This window comes from Parasteatoda tepidariorum, chromosome 11 (assembly GCF_982258835.1).
Source record: "Parasteatoda tepidariorum strain Cologne lab strain chromosome 11, Ptep-v5.0, whole genome shotgun sequence".
Classification (NCBI taxonomy): domain Eukaryota; kingdom Metazoa; phylum Arthropoda; class Arachnida; order Araneae; family Theridiidae; genus Parasteatoda; species Parasteatoda tepidariorum.
This window is the reverse complement of record NC_141765.1, coordinates 66,013,475-66,040,947: the sequence shown is the minus strand read 5'-3', so window position 1 is coordinate 66,040,947 and position 27,473 is coordinate 66,013,475. Positions and strand designations below refer to the sequence as shown.

Genomic DNA, 27,473 nt, shown 5'->3' with positions numbered 1-27,473 from the left:
ATGTTAAATCAGAGATTGGTTTTTTCATAGAATAAAACTTCTGTTACTTTTTAAAAGAAAGATCACAAATTAAAAATTCTTTAATATTATAGACATTTAATACAAATTATAAAATTTTACAAGTTATAAACATTTATACAAAATTATACTTTCAACAAGCATTAATAGACAAAGATATAACAGGCTATATTTTTATTAACTTCTAAGTTTTTTTAAATGTAATTCTTTTCGTAGAGTGCTTTTCGTTTCTACAGTTTGCTTACAGTTTTTAATTGGTTGTCCTTGAAAATTACACTCGCCTCTCCTGTGTGAGACATCATTTGTGACCTTTATCATAACATCGGTAAAGTTTTTTTGGTGACCAAATTGTTCTACATTTTCAACCAGGGCTTGTATAAACCATGAGTTATTATTTCTAGAGGCGAAACTGACAAACCTGAGGAAAGAATTACCACAGTTTCACTATATAATATGCATCAAGAGTAGAAGTCACCAGTAAAATATAGGATATATTTAAAGAAAATTTATTATAAAATAAAAATCAAAGTTTGCATACACAACAATTATACATGAATTTTGCACACTATAACATTAAAATGACACTATAACATTAAAATGAAATTATAACCATTTAGCTTAAGCTAAAAATATTTATACTTACCTAATTGTACCTCTAATATTTAGTTATAAAAAGTTTAAAGAATTCAATATCATTAGCATTACATAATCACTTATACAGTGAAAACTACGAATAAAATCTCTGGATAATAAAATCAGCTATTTTTTTAAAATCAAATATCTGCAAGAACATAATCATTAATATTTTATCACAACATGTTAAAACCACCTTTTAATAAAATCATTTCCATGGTTTTATATAATCAGAAAGACTTTTGTTTTAAAGTTACAAAATTCATGCTTTTTCCTGTCTAAAAGATGTGCAGCATATAGGTAACAAATTCTATTGCCACTCGTGGACAAAAAGAACTTAACTATAGTTGAAGATTTTACTTTTTAGGAAAATATACAAGTCTCAGTTAAAAGGAAGAAAAAAAAGAAAAATAGTCCAAATGGAAACTGCTTATGATTTATGGAAAGTTACTAAATGGCCGAACAGTTAACAAGAAAAAATGTAACATAGCCATAGCAGATACCAGGGTTGAAAAGGAATTTAAATAAATTAAATGAGATCAACCATAAAAGTGGTGCAAGAATATCCATTAACATATTTTGCTCATGTATGAAGTTTGAGGTTACATTTTTATATTCCCTTTGAGTTAAACTAGTTATCTTGAATGCCTGTATCGAGAGATTTAAAATTAAAATATAAATGCAATGAATAATTTACCTTTTAGTGTACTTGTAAAATTTAACATTAAAAAAACATTTTTTTATTTTTGAGCAGACATGTCAGTTCATGAAATTCAGGTTCAGTCAATTAATAAAATATAGTAGTATTTTCAGAATAATTATGATTTTAATAAATGGCATACACTTTATTATATAAAGTATTCACAGAAGTTTTTATTTAATACCGTGCTTGATATAAAAATAAAATATTTTAGATAATTGTTTTAAGATACATTTTGCACAACTTTTTTAAACATATTGTCTACATCTAAAAGTGCTGTGCTGCCTTAAAATCATGTCAGAAATCTTATCTCTTTTTTAAGGATGATTCTCACAAGAGTGAAGAACACATGTTTTTACTATAAATTTTTAATAGACATGCATCAAAATGCAAGATTGCATCATGTTATCAGAACTAAGATTAAATTAATCATAGGATTTAAGTATTTTTCAATATATTTAACAATTTCAAAATGAAACTGACATGTTCAGAAGTGTACTAAATTTTTCTGTCTGTATACACAATATGAAATTAGCATTTTTTTTTTTTTGATTAGCCTAAACAGAATTAATTTTGTTGAAACAAATTGAAAGTTCTCTAGTTTGGAATACAGGGATGAGATTAGCCAAAAGGCAAAAAAGCTGAATTTTCACGATAGTAAATTTTGCGCAAGCACAACCCTTTAATAATAAATTCCATACAGTTTAAGGTAATAAATAATGTGTTGACATACAATTGTGTACTAATCTATAATTACATAAATGATTACATTGATACTTAACATATAGGGAAAAAAAATTACCAATTGAAAAAATAAAGCTGGAAATTATATTTTTCCTCAGTTCACATAAGAGACAATTATTACTTGAAAAACTACCTGGTTTAGCAAATTAAAACTACTGAGAATATACATTAATATTTCATTTCTTTTAATAAATACTGTTATGTGATTTATAGCAAATATATCAGTAATATTACTTTTTAAATTATATTGAAAAAAAAAACTTTAACAATGGACCGAATCATTATGTTCATATTATAGTCTAATCTAACTAGAGCCCTCTGAAACATATCAATAACAGTGAAGTAGAAATATACAGTAACTCTTTAACATACAAAAATTGCTATTTTAGTTTGAAAAATTACATGTTTGCTATATTTAGTCATTAGTTCATCTTTAATCATCTTGTGACAAATCCTATTTTTTCTTCTTTGCAAGCACAGAATGTAAGTTTTGAATATATTCCCTTCCAGTTTCCCTGATATTGTAACACTTACATATACTAATAATCGTCGTTAGTAAAACAGTCACCTTTATAGTAACTAATTTTTAAAAAAAATTTTACTTCTTACAAGAATCGCGATAGTTGATCTTAAAATTGCGTGAATATGAGTAACAATTATGGATTTTGAAATCACATGAATATGAGACTAGATATACGATTTTGAAAATGAGAAAATACAAACTGGGATATAGAATTTTTAAAACGCGTAAATACAAATCATGATTCAAAATTTTTAGATCGCGTAAATACGAATCATGATGCGTAATTTTCAGATTGCATAAAAAAGAATTATGATGCATAATTTTTAGAATGCGTGAATGCGAATCCCAATGCCTTATTTTAAAATCACATATAAATACGAAAATCAATGTTTGATATTATAAACCGCATGAGCAAATCAAGACATTTTAAACTTGGGTGAATACGAATCGCTACATAGGTTTTTAAAAAGGCGTAAATACGAATCACAATATCGGATTTTTAAATCTCGTCATACAATACTCAACATACAATACTCAAATCGCGTGAATAAGAATCGCAACACGCAAATATGAAAAGCTATTTTGATATTAAAATCGTGTGAATAAGAATCGAGATATTACGAGATTCCAGGCTTGGGACCTCTAAAAGGCTTGTCAGAAGCAGCGTCGTTCAACTACGAAAATCAGATCTATCTGGAGGGCAAAAATTCGGAAAATCTTATCTGCTGCGTGTAAAAGGGGAGAAAATAGCTAAAATAAGTAAAAATGAGAAAGGATTGGTAGCTATGTAGTTTGAATTTTCTGCTTCTCTTTGAAAATCGGTAAATTTTCTAAAAACGCGGAATACTTATAAAAAAAAAAGTGAAATTTTTAGAAAATCTGAATTTTTGATAAAAAAGCTGAAATAAAAGAGATAAAAGGGAAAAATGCGGAAATCCGCTAAAAAGCGGAAAAATCTCATCCCTGGGAATAATGATTTGGTCAACACTTAAATTTCTTTTATACTATTCGCCGCGGCTGCTTTATTCATTTTTTTTAACTGTGATGGTTAATGAGTGACAATGATGATCATATTGATGAACATTCAATAACTTTCCATAAATCATAAGCAGTTTTAATTAGGATTTTCTAACATTCATGGTTATTTTCATATAAGAATTTAATTTTGTAAATTTTTTTTTATTCCATCAAATACTATGATTTACATCATTAGATCATTATAATTCCATCAATTACAACATAACAATTATTTTTGTAAAATGTACCAAAGAATTTCTCTAATTTGAACTTCTTAGTATATTGCAAAATACTTGCTCCAACATAAATCTTTAGTAATAGGTTTTTTGAGTTTGAAAATAAATATTTAATGCAGAACTTAGTGACTGTTTTTTCGCTATGTGCAGAATTACTGTATGCACTAAGAAGAAGTTTTCAATAACTAACGGAAGCATTTTTGATATCAGTATCCCTGAATTTGAAAAAAAAAATTTTTTTCTTCTCATTTAAACATTTCTAAAAAATATATTAGCCCAATAAATTATCATTTTAAATTGGATTTTCCAAAATTTGAAATCAAAGTAAAGTTAAACACACAGAAATCTAAACTCCTTAATTATGATGTTGGAATTATTTTTTACATATATAATAGCTAACAGTCAAAGAAATATCTGCAATAGCTTTCAAATAGAAAAATACAAGGCTGCCAACTACTACGTTTTTTACAAAATATTTTATAGAGAGGTATACTATAAGAATGAAAGATTTTAGAATTTTACTCAACTTCGTAAACGTTTCAAAAGCTTCATCAAGAGAGAACAGGAACAAAGTTGACTTTTAAATCATTTGCATGAAATGGTGCGGAAAATAACTTTAAACCAAAGTTACTAAACAAAGAATCATGCATAAAAACAAACTTTACTACTTAAAAGACTACTTAACAGAAACTTAAAAATTACTTAAAAGAAATTTCACAAAGCGAAGAAAGTAGATATCCTTGGAAAATATAATATTTTTGTGGCAAAAATGCTATTTATCAAAATGTATGATAATTCATTGAACAGAGAAACATTATTAACACTTCAACCTTCGATAAACTCTCAGTTCATTACAAATTAAATCTTTCAAAATATTAATCAAAGTTATATTTCTCAAATGTAAAGAAGCAATATTTTTAATAAACTTGTTAACATGTCTATAGATTGACTCAATATTTGTTTGATTTTGGCATGTTGCAATGAAGTATTTGGAGATTACTGGCCACTGTTCCAACAATTTTTGTGCAACATCCCTCTAATGGTACATGCTTTAATAAATGGTGCTCTTTTACTTTGGGTTTTGAAAATTCTGAAATTTAGGTCGAGACAGCCAACCATCTAAAAAATCAGAGATAAATAGAATGAATAAAGAGTGAATTACCCAGGAATAGTTGAAACTGCTACTAAAACATCCACAAAATAAGGTGTGTCATTTGGATATTCATCGAAACTTGAATTTGTAACTGGCTGAGGTGAAAAAACTGGATTCGAAATTCCTAAAACATAGAAAAAAAGTGTCAAACTTTGTTCAAAATGAAGCTAGTTACATTTGATTTCAAAATTATATAAAACTCCAGTTTCTAAGCTTCATAAGTAGTCGATAATAACTTATATTCAGTTCTGTGTTTTTTACAGTATCTTTTTCTGTGTATTTCAGTTTCTATTTTAAATATATTTTCTTACATTATTTATTCATAGCTTGTTTTTCAAAATGCATATTCTTATAGATTGACCAACAATTTTTGTCCTTGATCAAGATTGTCAAAGATTGACCAACAAATTTAGCTGTCAATTCATAATGCAGAGTGCAAAGATAAAAAAAAAAACCTTCATAACTTTTGATCTAATGATCAGATTTTCATGTGCTAGTACTCAATCTTAATGGTTCAAGCGTATGATTTCAAACATGCTAATTAATTAGTGCAGATGAAAACAGGTACAAAATGGTACTTTCTCAATATAAACAAATCTTTTTCTTGGCAGATTTGGATTTTTGACTCCTTATACACAGTTCAGTCACATTAATGTGACCACCATCCACTTTCAACGTTAATCTGAAATAGTCAACCACAGAAGGCAGATGGCAGCACATTACAGTGGAGGGTATATAAAGGATGTCCTAGGGTATCGGAAAGCATTTCAACCGTTGGCACAATGTAGAAACATAGCAATTTATCCGACGTTCAAAAGGGCATGGACATTTTGGAAATGGCTAATTTTGTGAACTGTTCACGTGCTTCTATGGTAAAAGTATATCGTGCATGGCAAAATGGCACTACCCAAAATCAGCGGAGTGGCACCACGGGCTATAGATGATTGAGGTGAGCAAAGGCTACTGGGACGTATTCGGGCGAATAGACGTGCAACTCACTGCCCAGATGAACCAAGGTGTTACCAAGACTGTATCCTCAACAACGGTTCATCAAACGTTGCTGCGGATGGGCCTCTCCAGCAGATGCCTGGTTAATGTTTTTGACAGGTGGTCACATTAATGTGACTGGACAGTGTATAAAGGGTAGTTGCAAACTAGGAAATATGGTTGCAATAGTTTGGTCAAGAGAGTGGTTCCAAGTTTGAATCCCTATATGTTTATTTTATTTTTCTGTATTTCGCAATATCTTGAAATTTTTTTAAGGGAATTGAAATATTTTTGCACACATTTATAACATTTGTTTAGCCCAAGATATTTTCATGCAAAAAGTAACTTCTATTAAATATTTATAATTTTTCTCATTTTATTTAATAAAAGTCGGAAAAAATTTCGAATAGTAAGGAATACAAACTTTTACATCATTTTAAAGAATAACTTCATATAGCAAAATACAAAATTTAAACAACATTGGTTCAATCTGTTCCCAACATTCAAACTCATCATGTGAAGAAAAATACATGTGGCAAACAAATTGTAAAGTAATTTAAAACACCATGTTTTCCAAATTGTAAGTTAAGCACTTTTTTGCCAATAGTAATTTGGCCAGTTATTTTTCTCTTTATTTTTTACTGTTCTGTTTTTGTACCTTTTCTATTCTTTTTTTTTTATTCAATATTTTTTACTAAGATCATCAAATGTAAAAGGTGAAGTTTAGTTGCACATAAAAATTTTTTTTAGTGAAGAGCATAATTCTAAAATAATTTTTTGAATAACAAATTTAGTTCGAAACAATATATAGAAGAAAATATCGTTAACAGTATCTGATGTAAACGTGTTAACACAAATTCTACATTTGCGCAATTATAAACCATGCAATTAATTTTTAAAAACAGAATATGCGGTAAATTAAAAATATTATAAGTACACATAATTCATCAGTTAAAAAAAATTTTTTAAGAAAATTTTAATTAAGAAAATAAGGATAATATAAATCTCATTTAATAATAAATTATTATAGCAGGTTTAATTGATTTTAAAATTAAGTATGATACTAAAATTTGAGAATAGTTTTTTTAAGTACATGAGAAGTTTTTTTCAATTTTCTTGTGCTTTATCAAGTTTTATTAATTACCACAATTGTGTTGGTAATTTTTAATTTCTTTCATTTTATTCATTTAATTGAATGGGAATTATTTTCATAGTAGAAATATTGGTATAACTAAACTTTACTCTTATTATTTTAAAATCTATTAATCAAGTCATTTATATTTGGTTTTCCCATACTTAAATAGGTAGGAATAATTGCATTAAAAGCTTTTTAAACATTTATTTTTGCTTTATTTCATATTTATGATTTTAGAAGAATATCATAAAAAAAAGCTTGCAACAAATATTGGTTAACTTGCTGGAGTACATTTATTATTCAATAAACTTATTATAAATGTATTATATTATTAACACAAAATATGGGTTAAATATTTATTACCACACTGTATTTGTGCTCCTTGGCATGCTTGAATAAAGAATAGTTTTGGTTTGCCGATGAGAGACTTGCACTTGTTTGCCATTAAATCTATAAGACTGGTAATCTGTATTGGTTTACAGTCACTTGAATACACAACACCTAGAAAAGTAAACTGACTTTACCTAAAAATGCACATACTACACAAAAAGGGCAAGAAAAATAAATTAAAACTAAGAAACTAATGCTGGGGCATCAAGTAATTAAAAAACATAAAAGATTTTGAAAAAATTATGAAAACCTGTAACTTTAAAACAAGATGCCTACTGATTTATAAATTATAGATGTAATAAGGTTTATAATTCTTAAAATTTACAAATGATAAAATAAAAGGTTACTTAGGTCAATTACATTTACAAAATGATACTATAACTATATTAATTTGGAATAGACAGGTTTTGGTATAATAATTCAATATAAAAATGAGTAGAATATTTCAAATTCTGATTAAAATAGTGTTGTAAGACTAATTGTTGTAGAAAATTGCAAAAACTAAATTTGTGATGCTTCTTCATTTTTTGTAAGAAATATTGATTACATTTTCGTAATTTAACTCTTTTTATTGATTAAAATTTTTAGGTGTTAAGACTTACTTTTCCATCACTAAAGTAAAGCTTTCAAATACACCTTTAAGTTTTAATATGAGACTGAGAAAAATATTTTGAATTCTAACTAAAAGTTTCATTTAACCATTATAAATTGGAATGTGAACTTTATTATTTGTTCATATAATGGTGTTGTATAATTTTGTGATGCAAAGCATGATGTGCAGTTATTTAGTGTATTCATTTTTGTTTTGCACACTGTACAACTTTTGATCTGATGACCTAATTTTCATGTACTATGACTTAATCTTATGGTTAAATAATTAGTGCAGACAATACTCTAAGTTAATAAATCAAACAGAAGAATGTACTTGGTTCTCAAAATATCTGAGGCAGTAGCTATCTAGAAAGTAAGGTCCCAATAGTATAGGCAGGAAAGGGGCAGAAAGTTTGGGCCCCTTAACATTGATATAAATTTTTGGGTAATTCGAAATCTCAAAGAAGTATTATTTTAAAATTTTTATTTTTCAAGAACAAATCCACCAATTCTCTTAAAATGATTGATTTTGTACTTAAATTTATAAATAAAAATGTTATAAAAATTTGTATACCCTACGATCAAAAATGTTTTAACCATTAGTAAATAAAATAACAAAAGATAAGTTTTATTGAAATTCTCTTATCTTTTGCATGAGTAATACACCTATTCATATTATCTTTATAACTTTATGGTCAAATAATTTGATTCCCTTCATTAGTTTCAGAAATATGGGAAAATACACAAAAAGCGGAATTAACATTAAAAGCCAGAATATTTACCCATTTACCTGCCTAAACTATTTGGATCATATTTTCCAGATTGGGTCTATCCTCCTATTTAGAGTGTCAAGAGTTTAAATCTGTTGAAAAAATGTGATTGTAATGGAATTTAGAGATCAGTGGATTGGAGAATGACTTGTTTATTAGTACATTACACAGACAGTGAATAACACAGTTGGAAAGAACACTAGGAAAAGACTGATAGAAAAGAGCACAATTGTTAAGGATTTACTTGTATTTATAGCCTTTTTTTGGCTCAAACTGAACATCCAATCAGAGTATTCTGATAGCATTCGGACAACAACAACAAAAGATTATCTAACAACAACAAAAAAGTATATTTAAACAGAGATAGTATGTTTTTGTCTGATATCATAACTTAAAGTATGATCTGCGCTAATTAAGTGATATACTTAAGTTTAGGATTGCGATTAACCCCTTAACAATCGGTTAATTTTCAAGAAAACGGTCATAAAAGTGTCTATTTTGCCAAATACATGTACAGTAGGGAACCGATTATCCGGAACGATCGGGACCGTCACCATTCCGGATAACTGATTTTTCTGTTTTTCTGAATCGCTACAAAAAGCCGTTTTAATATTGTTAAACCAAACTACAAAAAAATAAATATTTGGAAATAATCTTAAAAAGAAGAAAAAATGATAAAGTAATACACAAATAATTATTTCCAAAATGATGGTAAGGTAAACATCTTTCAAAAATGAAAGAAAAATCCTAGGCAAAAAAAATTTTTTTTTTTAAAAATTGCGGGAAAATTTATCGAATTTCGTTCCGGTTTTCTGATTTCCGGATAACAGGTTCTGTACTGTATTTGATTAGTGCTAGTATCTAGTTTAAAATAAACTAACTATTTACAATTACCTGGGAAAAAAACCCGGTACTGCTATATGGTGCATAAAAAGAGAAATAAAATATTTTCTGGGCAAAAGAAATTAATTAGTTTTATTCTTATTGGCGCATTACTACTAAACACTCCAGCCCGTCAATATCAGGGAAACGAGAAAGAGCGAGCGAAAACTCACCCGGTTATTTCCACGGGAGCAAGAAGGAAGGGGTTAATCATTAGGATTGAGTTCTATTACTTGAAAATTCAAGTATTAGATTAAAAGTTATTCAAAGTGTTTGCTTTTAGCTTGCAAAATATCCTAATACCTACCATTTAAGTTATAAAATTGGTTAAAAAGTTAAAGCAAGTGCACTACATCTCTTCAACAGTCCTACATCCAATTTCTTTTAAATATAAGAGTATATTTAAGAGTAAATAATATATACAGTCAAACCTCATTATTATTAACTCGAAGGGGGACATTAAAAGTAGTTTACATTATTAGTTGGGAATTGTATAATACATAGACATTTTCTATTGTGTCTATCTGTTATCTATTTGCGTTTTCTAATCTTAAATTTCTACTATGAATATGTAAATTAATATATATTTTGTTTGAAAAAATTTTATTTTGGGCTTTATATTATATTAATAATTAACTACTATTTAACTTGTAATAAATAAAATCAGAGTACCTACTTTTGGTTCTCTATTTTTGTTTTAATTCCATAGAAGCCAATAAAAATTATTGAAAAGCAACTAACAGGAGTAAGCGGATTTATTGCACAAATTAGAGAGGATTGCTGAAAAATAATCAATAATATAGCATGCTGTTTTAGTTTCTCATTTGCTCGTGCTTTTCAAAAGTTTTCAAACTTATCAATTAGAGATTGATTCGAATTTTCATTTTGAATTACATAAGAACAAACAGATTTAATTACTTCGTAAGCATCCTGAGAAAAATAAACCAAAGTATTCCCTAAGAATTTTATCTCCACACATCTTCACCGGTAGAAATGCAATTCAGCAATATCCATTTTTTTTAACAATCTATGAGAGTGTGGGAGAAATGACTAACCACATTGAACAGAGGATCAATATGGATAGTCATTCCTCAGGAAAGCATCTTTCTTTTCACCTTCCTGAGTGAAAGAAAACTCTTATTCTTATTAAGACTACAAAAGGGCTTATGTTGGTTCCTGTAATGTCCCTCTACCTCAACAGATTCAATTCATACAAGTCTTTCATTTAACAGCTGCAATATTGCAATTATAACAAGGCATGAAAAAAAAACGACTCTCATAGATATAGAACTGTGAATGATTAGTTTTCCTAAGGGAAATAAATTTTCTGTTTACATTAAAAGTAAAAATTTTTCCAAGGTTAATGAAATTCGAGTTCATCTTAAAATATATTTCATGTTAAAAGTACTTTAAAGTATTAAACGAGCATAGAATTTGATGGGGAATCAAATATTAGTATCAAAAGATATTTACACTAAGCTTGTTAATGTTAACGAGGTTTTATTATATTCACATTTGCTATAGTCTTTAAACAAGGGAAATTTTTATTGATTTTGAGGCATTGAATTTGAATATGTTATTTATTTTACTGCAACTAATTTATTTCTGAAAAACATTTTATATTGTATAAGAGAAAAAAACAATGACATATAACCTGTTCAAGTGGAACAATAGGAAAACACATTTACTTTTAAATTCGAAAAATATTTGGTTCATCAAGCAGAATTTTTTTGGATCATTTTTTCTCTTTTATGCTCGCTTCCTGTCAATTTTCAATACGGAATATTGGAAATGCACAGTAAGGGTAGCTAATTAACCTTTATCGCTGGTGAAACTGTTGTTTAAATATTTTTGCCTTGTTACTATTTTAGTTTTGATATTTTTTATGTTTTTTTATTTTGACCTCTCCTGTATTTGGTGTGGTGGTTTGTTGGTTATGGTTGCTGGGAGAGGTTTTGATTGTCTCTCCTAAAGGTTTTCTTCAACACAAAGTCTATGGCAAAAACTCTGTGCCTCTCAAAAGTGGACCTAAATAGAGGAGGTCACTACACAAAAATGGTCTTTCCTATAAGTTTCACTGTATTTCATAAAACTACTGAATTACTTTAAATTTATCTTGTCTACATATATGTATTTTATTAATTTTGTTTACAAAACTTAAAGTAGTCTACACAATCTGGAACAAAAATTAAAACACAGTTTAGAGGATAATTAGGCGAAAAAAAAATTATTTTAAACAGAATCATATATAGACTCTTAAAAATTCCACAAGAAACTTGCTGCGTATTTTAATTAAAAAAGAAAAAAACTATTAAATTTTATCAATTACTAGATATTTTTTAAGGAATTATGACTAAGAACAAAGATTTTTACAAACTTAAAATTTTCCGATTGTGTCTGTATTTTTTAATGCTCTATAATGAATTAAATTTGTGTAATGTCATGATAAAAATATTTTTTATATCCAAGAAACGATAATAGAGTAATAATAATACACAAAGATGGTATAATTCATATTTTCTTTGAACCCTGTTCAGGAAAATGCAGGCTTTTCATTGCACAGTTATTGTTTGATAATGTTCGTTTTATCCTTTGAGAGCTTCAGGTTGTTATAAATTATCCTTCAATAGTTTTTAAATATATTTTTGTTACAGGGTTCAATGTGCCCCATGTGGTGGACCAAGGTACCCTAGACTTAAGGTACATTAGTCCACGGTCAAATTTTTTAAAAAAATACATAAAATAATTTTAACAAAATATTTATTAAAAAATTATAAATGGTAAAAAGTATCTTATTCGTCATGTAAAGAAAAATTAACATATATGGATAACTTTTAATGAGATAAAAAAAACTGAAAAGTAAACCAACTATCCCCAATTAACCATAGGGTTTAAAAGTCATATCAGCTTTTAAAGACAAATGTTCATTGTTATAAATTTGCGAATAAGTTAATCAAAGCTAATTAATTTTTCCTAAACAAAGCCAAAATGTAACATTTTTAACAATCAAAAATATTTATCCAAGGAAAAACAACCACTTTAGATTTTTTTCCCCAGTAAAATCACTTTACAAAACCTAATTTATAAAAACATGCTGAAAAAAAAAGATATTACAAAATAATAAATTAGCTAAAATATTTTTCTAAAGCATAATGCAAGGTGTGCAATTTCAAACAAAGGTTTGAAGATTTTTAAGTATATCCTGTAGGTACAATCTATTGATTAAAAAGGGCTTTTTATGGTCCATTTAAGCTACCTGACTCAATATACAAAATTATATACACATGACAATGAGCAAATTTTACAAATTCAAACTAACCTTCATTTCCATGAGACATGTAGCACACAACCAATATATCGTAAATAGAAAAATCTCTCTCTGATAATTCTTGGAATGTGCGTAAAATTTCTTCTTCTTTTAAATCATTATACGTTTCGGTAGCTAATCCAAATGACTTCCAAATATCCTTTAAAGCATCTAAACAAACAATATGTAACACACAGTACTATTATTAAAATTAAATCTTAAAATATCTGAAAACTATAAAAAATGAGAAGTGGTAAAACTCCAATAAATATATTTCTCTTTGATCAATGTAATAAACCTTAACTAATAAAGAATTGAATTTTCCTGCAAAAGTATTGTTTAATGTATACCAATAGAAAATATAAAGAAGTGAACAATGAAAAATATAAAAGTTACAAGCGAAGCTGACATCGTCAGGAGGTATCAGCCCCAGAGGTCATAAGTGCAAAACCTTTTCAATCGAGAGAGCACTACAAATGTTTAAGTAGCTCTCTTTGTACCCCACCTGGAACAGTCCAGGTAGGGAGAAAAAAGAATACAAAAGTATAATACTTAAACTAATACAAAAGAAAACAATGTTCAAAAACTTACTTAAAAGTAATAAATTCCAAAACCATAGAACACAACACACTACAAATCCTTAAATAAACTAAAATGAACGAAAAAACAACGCCTCCTAATTTAATGTGCAGAAGGAAGAAAAAGGAAAGAAAAGGAGCAAGAAAGCAGTTGCCATCATTAGTAGAAATGCTTAACTAGGGTAACTCAACTAAGACTTGATCTTGCCCTATTAATAGAAAACAAAACTAATAAATGTTAATCATTTCTTTAATTTTAAATTCAATATTGCAAAAATTAAAAGAAAAACCATTACTTATCAGATTTTTAAAAAAAAAATTACTTGTAGCTTCTTGAAAGCATTCAACATTATTGCAAATTTTAATAATTCTAGACACTTGAGAAAAAAATTAAATTTTTGAATATTTTACTGCACAAATTGGTATCAAAATTACAGAGATAAATAACCTTTAACTTAAAAGCCTTCCTTTTATCATAAACACTAATTTTAATTTGATTTTTAGCAACATCAATTTTAAATCATAATTATCACAATTAAGTAAAACTAAATCATCAATATATCTAAAAGCTTTAAAATTATTGAACTCAAGATACTTAGCTTGAAACAAATGTAAAAAAAATGTTAGCAAAAGCGCCAGAAAAAGAATTACAGTGTGTAATCCTTATTTTTCATTTATAAATATCTATCCAATAAAATTTAACAATAATTTCATTAATTAAATATTTATCATAAATGCCACTACAAATATCAAGTATTTGAGCATGAGGTATTCTGGTATTAAGATTTCACAGCCAAATGTATTAAAACCTCATTTTATTCAACAAAATTCGAAACATCAACATTACTATTAAAAAAAATATTTTTCTCACTTTCAATTTTAAGAATATTAAATTTTTTTTGCTAATACAAGAATTATAATAATTAGTACCACAAGCAATAAACCTGAGTTTTACTGGATTCTTATGAAATTTAACAACAGGAAATAAATAAGGAAAGGTAATTCTATTCAATTTAAATTTTAATTTTTTACTGAAAGCAGTAATACTTTCAATAACTTTTTGGTCATCTCTTAATTTAAGATAAGTATTATTAGCATTATATTCCCTAATAATTAATTTTTAAAAAACAAAATTCTGACACATAATACAAAAGTTATTAAAATCTTTATCAACAACTGTAATAATAAACTTATTCCTAAGTATTTCAATTTTCTCAAGCAAATCATAATCAAATGAAACCACTAGGACATAAACAAAATTTGAAATTATTTAAATAATATTTAACTTTTTAAAGAATCCTTGTCTTATATTCTGTAAAACCTTCAATGGGCTAATGATATTTTTTAGTTTCCTTAACTATAAACAATCAAGATCTCTTTTAACCGATAAAATAAAATCATAATTTTTCATTTTAAACCTTGTTCTAAATTTAGATCCTCTGCTCAAAATACTAATCAAATCTTGATCTCCAACAATCTCTAAATTCCCGGTAATAACATGACTATAATTGATATCAATATACTGAGAAAATTCTTCTTTATTACAATAACAATCAGACAATAAAATATAATTTAAAATGCAACTTAAAAAATTATAATTACCAACTTTTTTTTAAGAGTAGTAGAATATTTATAAGCCGCTACAACTTTAAGTTGTTTTAAAGGAAAAATATCAGAAAAACATTGAGTAACCTGTGAAATCCTAGTATTATCAAATTTTTTATCATGGAAGTTAATAATACAAAAAACCTTCTGAACATTGAAATCCTTTTTAAAAAGCACTTTAGTTTTATGATAGTGACTTAACCAAATCTATTAAAATTAATTTAATAAGTTCAGTATAAAATTTTATTTTATTCCCAAATTTAAAAAAGACATTTTTTAGAACTTTATTTTAAAATCCAAAAATATACTTCCTAATAATAAAAATATTACTCAGGTTAACACAAAGATTCGAAACATCAAGCAAATTTTTGAAAATTCATCAAAATCAATAAATTTACTAGCAACTCCACCACTACCTCTTTTATATCTATACTTTGAATTAAAATATTTAGGAAAATTAAAAACTTTAAATTTGTCATAAATACAAAATTCATCAATAATAGTACCTTCTCCATTTAATATACTATTTAAACAATAGGGAAAAAGAGTTTTAAGACTGCTAATATAAATATTTTCTAAATCATGCTTATCACCTAAATTTTCCATAAAATCCGAAATAAAATGAGTAACTTTATCAAAATCATGAAATTAAAAATTTAAAATTTCATAATCTGTAGTACCATTATTATTAAAATTTTTAATAGCAGATCTGTGAGAACTAATTCTCTTATGAAATTCTAAACTAGTTTGTCCAATATAACATAAATGGCAACAATTACATTGAATTAAATTATATTAAAACATTTACAAAAAAATACATAGGAATGGTGATCAATTTGTAAATTGTCAGCTAAAGGACAAGTTTTAAAATTTTTATTTTTCAATTTTTAATTGCTAAATTTTATTGGATAGATATTTGCAAATTTAATCTTTTTGAAAATGTTCTTTTTAATGGCCTTGATTTTTATAAACAAAAAATACGGATTCCACAAGGTAATTCTTTTTCTGGTGCTTTTGCTAACATTTTTTTGAAGCTAAGTATCTTGAGTTCAATGAGTTAAAAGCTTTTAGACATATTGATGATTTAATTTTATTTAATTGTGATAGTTATGATTTTATTTTTAATATTTATCCTTAAGATTTGGTTTTGAAGAGGATTAATGAAAATTGCTTAAATGTTGAAAATTTTAGATTTTAAAATTGATATTAGTAATAATCAAATGAAAATTGGTGTTTATGTTAAAAGGAAAGCTTTTAAGTTAAAGGTTATTTTTTTCTTTAATTTTGATACCAATTTGTGCAGTAAAATATTCAAAAATTTAGTTTTTTCTCAATTGTCAAGATTTAATAAAATTTGCAATGTTGAATGCTTTCAAGGGGCTACAAGTAATTTTTTAAAATATCTGGAAAGTGGTTTTCCTTTTAATTTTTACAATATTGAATTTAAAATTAAAGAAATGATAAAAAATTATTAGTTCTGTTTTCTTTTAATGTGGCAAGATCAAATTTCTACCCAGTTCAGCATTTCTACTAATGATGGCAAGAAAAAAAATTCCGATTTCTGTCTTCGAGTCAGTCTTGTTTCCGCCGTACTTCCGTCCGCGGACATTTTCGAAAGACGGAAATCCGTCCTGGGGACGGAAGACTTGCACCCATGATACAGAGTGAGCAACTGAGACATTTGTCATGCTGTCTCAATAGAAAAGGTTTTGCATTTATGACTTCTGGGGCTAGTACCTCCTGACGACGTCAGCTTGGGCTGTCATTTTTATTGTTTACTTCCTTATATTTTCCATTGGTTTCAATTTTCTTATGGAATTTCTGCTGCATAGCGCAATTTTCTTCGGAAGTGTAGTTTTTAATTGCTTTTTTAATAATTTTGATTTCTCTTATTAATACTTTTATGTAAATTACTTCTGTTGAAACATTTCATGAACAAAAATTTTCCTATGAAATATATGTACCTTCGATTATATATAAAATTATTCCAATGCATTCGTCTATGTTGACAACATTTCCTTTCCTATTTTTTTCAGTTTAGTAGTAAGCAAATGTAGTGCAATACTTTCACCTTAAACTATTAATACATATTTTATTACATAACCTGCAAACTGCCAACCTAATTCTGAGTTTATAACTATCTATGAGCAACTCTGTATCCTTGTAATTCTGAACTCAACCCAGAAGTCAATAGAACTCTTGGATCAGGCATTGGGATAAACTAGCCTTTGTGGAGAACTTTTTTGGTGGAACTAACCTGCATCTGCATTACATGGAGAGAAAAACTTTTCTCACTTAGCCCAATAACAAGAGAGATTCTAAAACCCCATGATTTGTCTACCACTATGGTCGGTGCAAACCAGGAGCAGAATTTGTATCAAACAGCCATAGCTGCAATTCAAACCTGGGTCACCTGAAGTAATGCTCTATCCCCTGAGAACCACAGCTTAAATTAATACACAATGCACTTAAAATATATTTTAAAATTTATGCAATGCTTTTAAGCACTATGATTATTATTTATTCCCTGCTGCTACAATCCATGGCATCCTTAACAATTAAACTTTGTAGTAGTCTGCCTCATGTCGTAGCTTTCTAATTGCTTATTTTTAAGATCTTGAAGTCTTCCTCAACTCTGCTATGCATCTCTAATGCAGTTTTTAATTGTTAGCATCATACCTTTCAAGCTTAAACATTTTCAATTTGTTTCATAAACAAGATATAAATTAGCAAACGTTCTATAACGCACGTTAATGCTGGCTAGTTGTTGCCAAAGATAAAAAAATTTTTACTAACTTTGTAAGCAATTTTGATTGCAAATAATAACAAACAAAAAAATTTGCACTTGAAAACTTATAAAAAAATAACTTGCCAACTTCAAATATAAAACTTTAGTTCTTGAAAAAGGCATGTGTTAGACATTTTATCCCAAATAGATGGCATTCTATGACAGATCATTCAAGAAAATAAAAAAGGTGAAGAAAAATAACATACCCACATCTAATAAACTGTCTTTCCTTCTCTCCAGTTTTAGACCACTATTCTCATCCCGGATAAAATTTTCGTGATTTATTATAACAGCAAGTCCACAAGGTGATGTTATTGTTGGTTGTTTTATAAGATATTCTTCTGAAAATATAAGACATTTCTATTATCTTTTAAAAGTAGAATAAAAATTTTAAGCATGGACAAGTAAAAATCTTCATGAGATTAAGTATTTTCAGTAGTAAATACAACACTAGGTTGATATAAATAGCTCACATTTGTTCACGTTGTGTCCAGGTGCCAAAAAATAGATTGGTCAAAGTTTAAAACTAAATGATTAATAAATAAACTAAGTATCACAGCAAATTCTTTTTAGAAAATGAAGTGCTTCCTTGATCAACAAAGATCTTTGGAAACTCAAAATTGACCTTCTAAAAAGATTCTACTTCAACACACAAAATTAAAGGCACTCAAGAATGGTGCACTGAAATGTAAATTTTTTTTTGTTGCTCTCATACAGATAAATTGCCACCCTATACACCAGATTTGAATCTCATAAATTTTTTTGTTTGGTTAACATAGAGACAAGGATTTGTGTTAAACCTGATAAGACTTAGGCATCCAGAAAAATTCTAGTGCAAAGAATGGGACAAATTATCATGTGAGTTGTGGCCCGAAGCACTAAGTTATAAAACATATTTACAGGGTCTACATTAAAACCAATGGTGGCCAATTTGAAAATGTATAAATATGTCAAAGGTAGGAATTGTTTTCGTGTTTATTTCAAAGTTTGATTGGGATATCTTAATAAGCATTAAAATTTTGCTTTATGCGTCTTATTTATTTCTTGTATCCAGTAGAAGTAATTTTTTTTAATGTTGAAAGACAAAATATTTCATTGAGTAAATAATAGTAAAAAAAAAGTTTTATCTTGAATATAGGGTATGAGCACGAGTAACAAAAAGACTCCTAAATGAATAATTTCATAATACTTATCTCTATGGTGCATTTTAGACTTAAAAAATGGCACAATATCCTTGAGAAAAGGGCAACTTTCAGCTAAAAAAGTACATTGTTCATAAAAGACTTTTACATCAAAGCTCAAAGTCCTTTTTTCCCTTTAAAAAATTCTTAATTTTAAACAAATTAAATTTGCATACTCAAGAGAGAGGTTTCAAAATAAGAAAAACTCAGGAATAGGAATAGCAGCATAACCATTTTGGAGCAGAAAACTTGGGTATCAAAGCAAGTGAAGCAAATAGTTTTAATATTTTGAGCAACACAATGCTTGTAAAATTACATTTTCGACCAGACACTAGCATTTAAATTTACATTTTATAGCATATTGTCAGAGCTTGGACAAAATGCTTAACTAACTAAAAAATATGAATAGGAAATGCAACAAAGAATAACCTTTATTGATAGATATAATCAGCGTGCTAAGAATTTGAAAAATGTTGCTAGCAAGCAAGAATTTCTGGTAACTGGTAAAATTATAAGCACCTTCTATATTTCTAGTTTTTTCTTCTTTTAAATTTGAAAGTTTGTTGAAGACATTCAAGAATAAAAATCAAAAACTTAGAATTCATATTGCAAATAAATGAAATACTAATGAGATTTTGAGATTATGCCTCATATTCTATAAGGTCCATTATAGCATTTTTTTAAAATCCTAATTTATAAATTTAGACGCAACTCCATTATGGGTGCAAGTTGGAAAAAAGGCCAAGACTGAAATACCGAACATACACAATACCCCTTCGACATATGCAAAATATCTAAGAAAGCTTTACCATAATACATCAAGTTTAAATACTGTACAAAATATATTTATTCATTTCTCTTTTGATAAATAACAACAGGACATAAGAAAGTAGACCAATAGCATAGACCTAAAAAACATTTTTAAGGACAGAAAAAAAAAATTCTGATTTCCATCATCGAATAAGTCTTGTTTCCGTCTTACTTCCGACCCAAACATTTTTGAAAGACGGAAATCCGTCCTGGGGACGGAAGACTTGCACCCATGAACTCTATCAAAACTTCTGAATCAGCAGGAACCAAAGAACTTCTAAAGAAAATTCCAAAATAATGAACCTCTCACAAAAACTATGCAGTCGTTAAGAATAAAGCATATTTTCTTATTTTTTTAGTAAATTATTTCTTAAATTTCATTTTTTATACTTTTTTAAATTTCAGCAGATTTAAATAATTTTAATTTTAATCAGCATTAAAATGATCATCTTTTGGCAGGCCGGATTTCGTGCCAATTTCATCATAAATCAACAAATAGGTGTTTACTAATAATAGAATTCAAATCAATCAAGAACAAAGATGATTTTAAAAAATCATATATAGAAAAAGGTACAAATATTTTTAAAAAAACTTACAAATTCTTCCATGATTTAAATATATTTGAGACTTAAATTTCAAATATTTTAAGTTATTTAAATACATTTTAATACATTTACAGTTAAGATGGGGTATACGCTAAATCTTATCACCACTTTTCACCAACATACCACAAATTTAAGTATAAATACAAAACATAAATACAAAAAACATGAATACAAAAAAAAATAAATAAATAAAAAAATCAAAGCATAAATACAAAAAAATTAAAATTACCAGGCAATGCCCATGTTTTTGACTTCTGGTTCTCATTATTCAAATCTGTCAATAAAGCAGCCATTCCACTCTTTGAAATTTCTTTAGCATTATATTTTTCAACCAAAAACTCTTCTAGACGTTCTTCATCAGAAATTGACATTTCTGGGAAAAATTTCTTAAAGTATTTAAAGTCATTTTCCCCATCAAAAGAATCACAGACTTCATATAAGCTTTTCCTGTTATAAAATATTGATAAACAATTCAAGACAATATCAACAATTTTGTTAAAATATCATTAATTTCCTTCCAGTGAAATATGTTCTAGGTTTTAAATTAAGTTTTTACAAGTTTTACACAAAAGCTACCAGCATTATGTAAGAACAATATGATTGCAAAACACATTTTAGAACGATCTAAATATTCTTTGATTAAAATTAAATTTAGCAAAACACAGGTAAAAAACAATCTGTAAAAATTCAACACTTAATTGAAAAAGATTAATTTTAAAAAAATACAAAAAGCTCAACAATCCTGAATGCATGGAAATTGACAAAATCCAGAAAACGAGGCTTCTAGATACTTGAGTGAGGCAAATTAAATTTTCTATATTATTTTCAGGAAAAAGACTGCATCTTAATAAGGAAAACCAATTTTAATAAGAATTTGATATCTATAAAAAAGGATATATTTGAGCAAAAAAATTAAACATAGAAAAAAATTCCAAAACTGGAAAAAAAGTAAGTTAACACAAAACAAAAAAATCAGTTTTAATTTTTAACTCTCACCTAATTATAATCTATAATAATTAAAGTCAAGTGGGGAGAGGACCCTAGGGTTAACTGTAAGCTACACTATTTTTGAAAATTTTTTCAGCATTAACATTTAATAAAATACCTTGTTTTTATACAAGTAAGGTATATGCTTTATTGCACTTTATTAAGTCTTATGTGCATTAATTAAATAGGATAATTATGACCATATTTCATATTATTAACTTAAAATTAATGAATTTCCAATGTTCAATAGAGGAAAAATGCCTAGGATACACACAAAAAAGAACCTTTTTCTGAAGCCAGAATTGTTTATCGCTGTGATTAGCAAGAACTTTTGAATTTCATTGGATCATACATTAGGAAAAATTTTGTTTCTAATATTTTTAAAGAGGGCATACTTGTGAACCGTTATCTAGTCTTTTTGAAGAGACATTCTTGTTTTTCCCCGAAAAAAGCTGAACTCCTTCAGTCATTGCACTGATCTAACACAATACCAGAAATTGTTTATGTTTTTGATTAAAAAATTATAAACAGTATATATGGAGAAAAAATTGTCAATGTCAGAAAAAGCCTGCTTTTAATTTATTACAGATGAGGCAGGATTCAATCTCTGCACCTCCAGAGGGGAGAAGGGATAAGCACTGGTTTGAGTTTTTCATGCTTCATTGGCCGGAGAGAAAAAAAAATCACAATATTTTTTTGAAAAAAAGAAAAACAGGATCTTTTTTGGAACAGTATATATATACCAGACTATTTTTAAAAAGAGCAAACACCACCGAACTAAAAAAATTATAATTTGCTCTACTTATAAGTAAAATAGTATCATTTTATTAATGGAGCACTTAACAGCATATAATTGTTTGAAATCAATATTTATAAAAATTTTATAGAGCAATTGCATTAAAAAGATAACCAATATCAATGTTAAAATTCCCTTGTATCAATATTTAATTAAAATTTGTAATCAAGTTCTCCTAATCTAATAATTTTCAAGTAAGGTTTAAATGATCTTGAAAACATAATCTACAAATACATTCAAATGAATAATATTCAAAATTACAGTATTCTTTTTCTTTTGCACCTGCATTTTTTTCCCTGTTTTTCATTTCAATAGATGAATGTCATATCAAAGAAGTGACTTTGAAGATGGGGGGAAATTTTCTCTTGTTCAGAAATATTATCCTAATAATGTGTTACTATCCTAATAATGTGTAAGTTATTTTTATGAGAAAAAAAAATCATCTGCAAGCTTCATAGAGGTAAAATAAAATACCAGTAGTTTTGCTGTGCCAGGAGTTCAGGTGTGGTTTAATAATTAGAGGACTTTACTTTCCCCAAGTTGTAGTCTTGTTTGGATTTTATATCAGTTGAAAATAAAAGAAGTCTAAGTTGCATGACTTTTATGATAATTTTGTATTATTGCGATAAATTTGTATGATTTGAACGACAATAACTGTTCATAAGCAATTAATATTTGTCTAGGATTATAATGAAAAAAGCTTTATAATTAGCATGTGCATGGTTTTAAACACAATAACGAATTTTTTATTCAATAAGAGATCAAATAAGCAACTTCAGACATCAAGTCTTAGATACCATTCACTAATTTAATGAAGACTAATATGTGACATTATTTTAACATGGCAGCTCCAAATTTATGTTCCACAAATCATTTTCACCAAGTTTGAAGTTTTGCAAAATCAAAAACATGTATAAAATGCCAAAAATGACTGTTATTCTTATAAGGGTCAAAATGACTCCTTTCGGCTGTCTTAATTATTTCTATGATTATTTATTTTACTAATCAACATAAAGGCATGAAATTTTGATATGGAAAAAAATTTAGGAAAAGTAAAATGTATGAACTTTGATGCTCATGTAAATCTTCAAAAAAATTGTAGGAAATAATAAAATAAATAAACGATCAAAATTACTCCAGCGGCGCTTCTAATATTAAAATAAGCATAGACTGCATCACGTGAACAAAAAAAAGTACATAAAGGATAAATAAATAAGTATATAAATAAAAACTATAACAAAATGGAAACTATTTGAAAAGTTATTGGAAAGTATACTTCATTTAAATATATATTTTTAAATTTTTTTTACCAAAATAATTAACTCTTAAAAAAAAAACAGCTTACAAAATAAAATTTCATAAAAATATGTTATTTTTTTACAACAAATAGCTGTAAATAGGTTACTTGTTCATTTCATACAGTAATATAATAGGTAAAATATTCTGAAAAGCTTAGAACTTTGCTCAATTGCCAAACAGATTTTAAAAATTTAAAGGAATACTTATGAAATTTCAATTTGCAGAAATAACAAATATACAGTGGAAAGTCGCGTATCCGGAATCGGCGGGACTTTCCGAAGTCCGGATAATCGATTTTTCCGTATAATAGACCCCCAAGGTAAACAGAGATTAAAATGATCTGAATCTAAGAAGCAGAAATTAAATAACATTATTTTTTGGGCAATAATGTTTTAGTATTAGAATGATATCTAATCAATCAAAAACAAAATATTAAAAAAAAATAATTATTGCTATTATAAAAATAAATATAGGAAACTAAAAAAATTTACAGTTATGAAAATATTAATTGCTCTCTCCGCCATTTTGAACTAGAACGTTTCAAGCAAGAAGGGGAAATTCCCGTCTTTCATTCATTAAGGTGGGTAGGTGAAGAAGCAAAATTCATTTCCTTCTTACTTGTCATTCAAGTTGAAGGGGGGGAAGTTACAAGTTCTTATTTTCTCTCCTGTCATTGGCTATCAATCAAGCATAAAGGCGTGGCATGCTGATTGGGTTCTCTTTATTTTTTCTTGTGTGACTAAAGGGGATTCCCCCTCCTATCTTTGCTAGAATTAAATTTGAAAATTATTTGAAAGGTTCTAAAAATATTTTTTAGACTAAAATATTAAATGTCATATAATACACAAGGTTGTTTACTATTTCATCTTCAAAAATATCAGAGAAAGATACATAAACTCGTTGACTGCTGCGTCACTCATATTAGGGTGACAGTCAAGTTTCTGATCTGGCTGCGTCACCTGCATTGGGGCGATGATGTCTATTCGACTTCTTGCGAAGAACATTCTTATGTATTTAAAAAGATATTTCACAGGAAGTAACAAAACTATTTAATTGTGATAAAAGAAATACAAAAATGATTTATTAAGAAAATTATTGCGAGCCTCGTAAAAGCTTTCTTGTTCACTGCTATTAGACTCATTAAGAAATAAATTTTCAATTTTTCTCTTTGAAATATCAAAGAATTAGAGTAAAGATTTTAAGTTATATCCCTCTTTACTGAGCAAAGATTCAAACTGATCGTATAAAGTGGCAAGATAAGAAACAGACGCGACGGACACAAATAAATAGGCACAATACCATGGAAAGAAACGGAGTGAGATATTCTGGTGACCACCAGAGACTCGCATTAAAATATCGGTTGGAGTACTTAGTAGAATAAGCTTCACACAGCAGTACTTATAGAGTGAAGGAGATCTCACTGTAAACGCGTATGGCAGTCAACATGTTAAAAGAGATTAATATGGGACACTCTGACGCCCAGTGGCTGAGCGGTAGCGCTGTCGTGCCACAGGTCCTTGGTTTGATCCTCGGGCCGGGCAAGGCTAACTCAGCCTTTCATCCCTTTAGTGGGTCGATAAATGAGTACCAAGCATGCTTGTGAACTAAACACTGGGGGATCTGCATTCGGCTGACCGGAACATCTGTTCCTGCACCCCAGAGCCCAAGGTCAAGAAAGCTGAGATGGGCACAGTAAGCCTGGCCCTCTTTGGGCTGTCGCGCCACTGAGTTTAATTAGTATGGGACACTCTGTGCAGTCAGTTTGGGATAATTTTACAACTACCAAGTTAATCATCAAAGTTAAGGCTTCTTTCCTTTGTGACACAAATTTTATATGAAAATATGGAACAAGCTTGTCTTCAATGACACTATAAACAAATCTAAAATATTTAGCAAAATAAAAACATATACATACCATATTCTATTTAAACCAGAAGATTGACATAGATAGCTGTGCTGACAAACATCTAAATTTTTTAACAAATCATATCGTTTTATAGTCCATAAAATTTCAATCAGTAGATCTTTGGCAATTTTATGACAAGTCAACAAAATATTTTCGAGAATTTTAATCTTTTCACTTTTATCTTGATTTATAATCCATAAATACTGGTTTGGTTGAATGTACTTTTCCAATAAAATAAAAAATATAGAAATAAAATTTGAATTAGTTAGTTTATTTAATATTTCCTCAAAAACATTATAATCTTTTTCTTCCTCCTTTGAATTTGCAGTCATAATTCTGAACCTAAAATACAATATATAAAATATATAATTTACAAAAATAAAAGTAGCTTAAATAAACAGTGAAATATAGGTAATTGATGAAACAGGAAACTGAAATCAATACCAGATAACAACCATAGGTTGGTCCTTTTGGAACAACAGGAAAATTACAGATAAGCCCTCACTATCTAGATTTGCTTAGACACAATTAGGGACATACAATAATGCCATTTTTTTATCAGAGGAAAAAAAAAGGAAAACAATCATTACAAATGAAAAATTATCATTATTTTTTTCATGCAAGAATTTGATTTTATTGACCCTAGTTATTGTAACAAAGCAATTGATACATTTTAAAGCATTAGTTGTCACTGAAATAAATTTAACACTTGTTAAAAATTAAAATAAACCTCTTTTTTTTTTTACTCTCCCAGTCTGTTAAAAAAAGTATTAGTAAAAAAAAAAAAAAGCAATTTATTTCTTCTTGCTGATTTTCTGATAGCTAAACATTCATTTTGCCTAAAAAAACACACAGAAAGAGTTGCTGAAATTACAAGAGCAGATGAAGAAAAACTAACTTTCGGGATAGGAATATTAAAAAAGCTTAATATTAACATTGTTCGAAAAGAACATCAGCAGATAAGATTTATTCATGAAAGAAAAGTTTCAAATTATAGTCTGCTCAATTTCAGTTCTTTTTTTTTTTTAATATGTATTTATTTTATCATACTAAACAGTTTTTAGTTTTATAAATTTCATTCTAGAGAACGTTTTCATAAAAAACTGACTTTAATTAATTATCCATTTTTTTAAATTGAATAACATTGTTGATAAATTTTTATTGTGAATTCGATACAGACTAATCATAATGCAAAGTATAGTATAGATTCAGAAATTTCAAAAAATAATATTTTTAATATAATTTTTGGGTAAATATTTCAAGTTTTTGAAAATAATTATGTTAAATCTTTTCAAAGAAAAGAATGTTTGAATTCATTCTTACTTAATATATATTTTGTTCTTTACAAGATAAATAAAATTTTATGATTTTGAGAGCAGAAGAGTGGAAATGTAGGAAAAATGTCCAGCTTTTGATCTGCTGTTAGACAATCGCTAAGTTTTAGCAACGGCTTGCGTAGGAAAGAAAAAAACGTCACAGGGGGAAACTTGAAGAGAGTAATTAGTGGCTTCAACTAAATGGATTTTAAACTAAATAAAAAAACTAGAGCATCAACTAAGGTTGTAAATTAAAAAATACACCAACAATTAAAGTTTTTATAGTTTAAATGAATAACAATGCGTATGTAAAGTGCAATTACAGTAACAAAATTATTACCTGACAATTACAAATATTAGGATAATTGTTTCAAAGTTGACAAAAACTTTCTAAAATAAAAAGCAATGTGAAAGACTCAAATTAATTATTAAAAAGGGAAAGACAATATTCGTATGCGAATCACATTCAAAAAGTTTCAGTTTAGAAACTGCATTGTTTAGATTTACTAAGCTTTC

At 27.5% G+C, this 27,473-nt stretch overlaps 1 protein-coding gene across 2 annotated transcripts; it reads right to left on the bottom strand.

The window, feature by feature from the left end:
* Window positions 1–62: 62 nt before the first annotated feature.
* On the bottom strand, window positions 63–27,473 carry LOC107450427 (caspase-3). Of its 2 annotated transcripts, XM_087154671.1 has the most exons (8): window positions 27,298–27,473; window positions 25,651–25,983; window positions 20,883–21,100; window positions 18,264–18,398; window positions 13,099–13,257; window positions 7,510–7,647; window positions 5,034–5,148; window positions 63–436 (listed from the first exon to the last, which is right to left on the bottom strand). In XM_087154671.1, the coding sequence occupies exons 2-8, from the start codon at window positions 25,971–25,973 to the stop codon at window positions 196–198; spliced, it is 1,329 nt and encodes a 442-aa protein (XP_087010797.1). In that variant the 5' UTR covers window positions 25,974–25,983; window positions 27,298–27,473; the 3' UTR covers window positions 63–195. The 2 variants fall into 2 exon arrangements, with proteins under 2 accessions (XP_087010797.1, XP_087010798.1); XM_087154672.1 differs by lacking the exons at window positions 25,651–25,983; window positions 27,298–27,473 and adding an exon at window positions 24,227–24,339.

Coding starts and splice junctions, on each gene's coding strand:
- LOC107450427 (XM_087154671.1), bottom strand. CDS start 25,973: ATGACTGCAAATTCAAAGGAGGAAGAAAAAGATTATAATGTTTTTGAG. Junction 7,648..13,098: donor CATGTCTCATGGAAATGAAG/GTTAGTTTGAAT, acceptor TTACTTTTCTAG/GTGTTGTGTATTCAAGTGAC. Junction 437..5,033: donor GCAGTTTCAACTATTCCTGG/GTAATTCACTCT, acceptor TTCTTTCCTCAG/GTTTGTCAGTTTCGCCTCTA.